Raw genomic sequence first — 3,294 nt, 5'->3', positions numbered from 1 at the left:
CTTTCCATTATTTTCTGGCACCCAGCTGAATTTACAGTAAAAATATTTTCATGATAACTTCCTCTAATGGCAAACACAAGAGCTGGTAGGACACCATGGGAGTTGTGTCTGTTTTTAACGAATAAAAAAAGATTATATATCTGTCCTCTAGCAAAGAGATTAGACAGAAATCTCTAGAGATTAAATCATGGAGATATCCTCACTTTCTCTTCTTACCAGGAGATAACAGAGCTCCATGTTTAGTTAGCAAGCTTCATCTTTAGCCAATATGAGCATTTGAACCTCAACTTCTGAATATTTTAGCCTGATCTATAAGAACTGGAGGAAAAAAAAAAAAAGAATAATGAGTGAGCAATTCAAGGTAAAACAACCTTGCTGACTTGTTTTTGTTTCTTTCAATCATTAAATGAAGCTGAACTGTTTAATGGTTCATGTTGCAATGCTTTGTAAATGGATTTGAATTAGGCAAAATCCAAGGTGTTTTCAAATTTAATTTCATGATAAAAAGTGATGCTTTCAACATCCACCATGATCCACTAAAAACAAGGCAGAAAGGCAGAGGAGTGGTCCTACATGAGGGCTTTGAAGGTTTAGCCTAGGGATTTGAGAATCAACCAGAATTCATTCCTTCTCACCATTTTACACATTTTTCCAAAGCAAATGCTAGCCTGAGTGGAACTTCATTTTCCTTCTGTCAGTCTCCCAGATAACTCCTTTCCTTCTCTCCTCCTTTCAGAGTCCTTGTATCATCTCATCTGAACTGCTTTAAAACTAATGCCTTCAAAAACTGCTTCCATCATTCTTCATATTTCATCTTTTGTTCTGTATGTCAGTCCATTTCTCATATGGCGCAACAACACTATAAACTTAAGTTCAAAAACAGAGCTTCTTATCTTTTAAGCTTTTCTTTTATCTCCTTCTTTCTCTGACCACACACATCTGAGGATCTCAAATTACATTAACATGTTTTAACCATAAGATGAACACTTTAAAATTGATTAATTAATTACTAGCAATGTAGATTAAAATTGCTATCAACTAGAATCTGAGTGCTAGTGTCTTGCTCCCAAGCAAGATTACCAGTTAAAATATCACATATCTACTGGAAAGAATATACCAGAGGTATGCATCTGGATATGTTGAAACATATATTTCCTGGTCTATAGAGAGTGTTTTGAGACTTTCAATAAAAAAAATTTAAACAAAAGCCAAAAAAAGTGGATATTGCAAAGCCATCATTTTCTGATATAAGAAAAATCAGTAAGTCAGTCTTAGCCAGTCCCACTATCATCTGAGATCTTTTTTGAACAAAGAAGCATGATGATTTATTCTGTGTCGTAGAAAGTTAAAGGCAAAAAAAAACTAGATTTTTTTTTGACAATTTTCCAGATTTTGGTGAAATTTTGCTTTCTGGCAAAAGTAAGAGTATTTAAAATTCGTTCTGTCTGTCCTCCTCCTTGGTCCTTCCTCCATCATTTGCAAAAGGCAAGACAGTCAGCATTTAAGTGAAGATAAAATCTCAGCTAAGGAAAAATCACACTGTTAAAAAAAATTGTGGAATTATGGTAATACTGTCTCTTCCTCCTGTTTTTTATTTACAGATTTGGAGGCAGAGCAAGAATGGCAGTTTCTTTAATGTTTAGACTTTTGCTGAAAACTGTATGTGTGAAGAAAACACTGGCTCTTTATCGACCAGGAGGTAGAACTATATATGGTTTTCTTTGCAAGATGAAAAGCAAGGTCGTCAGTAACTCCAGCCAGGCAGCTATAAAGAGTAGACAAATAATATTGGATGCAGGATGTGAAGAGTAGTGTTTGTTGACAGTCATGCATTTGTCCTGAGATGCTCTCACAAAAAGGCCAGGATGCTGGAGTGTATGTGCGAACATTTCAAATAACAGAGGAATGACAGCAAAGACATGAAAAAAAAACAAGGAGGAGTTCACTAATGAGTCTTGAAGTCTTTGGCACACGGAGGGAGATGGATCTGTCTTAGATGTTTAAATCATTACGATAGTATGACAATTGTCTCTCTTTTCAGCTCTTAAAATACAGTGCAGTTCAAGCACATACCAGCTGTTGGAGCAGATTGGAAAGTATGTGCTAGTATGCCGTGGGAATTTACAAGTCAAGGTGTGTATGCAACATTTATACTCAGCTTTCCAGAGAGGAGAGTGTGAAAGTACTCTGGAGTCCCTGAATTTTAACCCATGCAGTCCTCTATGTCTCAGAGTCCTTGGGTTAGACTATTTCCTGTCCCTGAAGAAAGCAGGCTCAAGTTTTAAAGCAGAACCAACTCCATGGGCTTGTCCATGGGACAACCCTGATAATTCAGAGATGAAGGACTTAGCCAAACTTGGAAGTACTGCATGACACATCACTTTGTCATAACTGCTTGAAATCAAAAAAGGTCATTCAGAGACATCATAAATAATCATAAGAGTTCCACAAGAGGACTAGCATACTTCTGCACCCAGTTTTGGATGGGACTTCAAAGAATTGTTTTAATCAGTAGTGCTGTCACTCTCTATTAAGTTTTATGCCTCAATTATTTTCTTGTGTGTAAAATGGTTGACAGGCACATCAGTCTCCTTTTGGGACTTGCTTTGAGTGGTAATAAGAAGATTATTACACAAATAACAGGTAGTTTTATAACCCCATGACTCATTTTCTTCCTTAGGGGAAAGGAGACATGGTAACATACTGGCTTGAAGGTAAGAAAGTCTCTGCCACCTGGGAGGCAGTCACCAGCACTTCTGTGACTCTTCAAGACCCCAACAGAGCTTCGTTTAGTTTGATACCAGGTGTCCTTCCCAATGATCATGTCTCAAGTCCTGCTTACTAGCCACTCACTAATTCCAACATCCATCCTGCTTTCAGTCTGTTAGGTCACCCTGTGGAATTAGAAAGTAAGAAAAGACATAGTGTGCCCCTTTGGCTTTGTGGATGTATTAGCTCAGACTTTATTCACAGGTATCTTTCTCCCACCAGTGGCAGGAAAACATACAAAAAAGCAAAAACTGATCTTGAGGAATGATACACAAGATTGGCCCACCAACGACTAGGGCAGAAGGTAGCTCCCAGTGTTACTTGTTGATTTGTTTTTGCTGGGTAATACCCTGCCAGCAGCCTCCATCATTTCAAAACCAGCTGGCTGGACATTCAAGTCTGTAGGCCTCTCCAACAGAAAAGAAGGAAACAGTGTAGTGTTGCTATTTAGTGGTATGATAAACTTTGTGGGTATGATTGGTTTTGTGCTGTGAAAGGGAAGAATGAGATGTGTATTGTTTTAGA

At 37.8% G+C, this 3,294-nt stretch overlaps 1 protein-coding gene across 1 annotated transcript in view; it reads left to right on the top strand.

Annotated features, from left to right (window-relative positions):
* LOC104160307 (atrial natriuretic peptide receptor 1-like) overlaps positions 1-2,845 on the top strand; it is a 20,388-nt gene extending 17,543 nt beyond the window's left edge. Inside the window, exons 15-16 of the mRNA XM_009698400.1 lie at positions 2,042-2,133; positions 2,681-2,845. Coding sequence (XP_009696702.1) covers positions 2,042-2,133; positions 2,681-2,845 — 257 coding nt within the window. The remainder of the gene's footprint in view (positions 1-2,041; positions 2,134-2,680) is intronic.
* The last annotated feature ends 449 nt before the right edge of the window (positions 2,846-3,294 follow it).

This window comes from Cariama cristata, unplaced genomic scaffold (assembly GCF_000690535.1).
Source record: "Cariama cristata isolate BGI_N322 unplaced genomic scaffold, ASM69053v1 scaffold32154, whole genome shotgun sequence".
Lineage (NCBI taxonomy): Eukaryota > Metazoa > Chordata > Aves > Cariamiformes > Cariamidae > Cariama > Cariama cristata.
The sequence above is the reverse complement of the archived record's forward strand: the minus strand, read 5'-3'. Positions and strand labels throughout refer to the sequence as shown.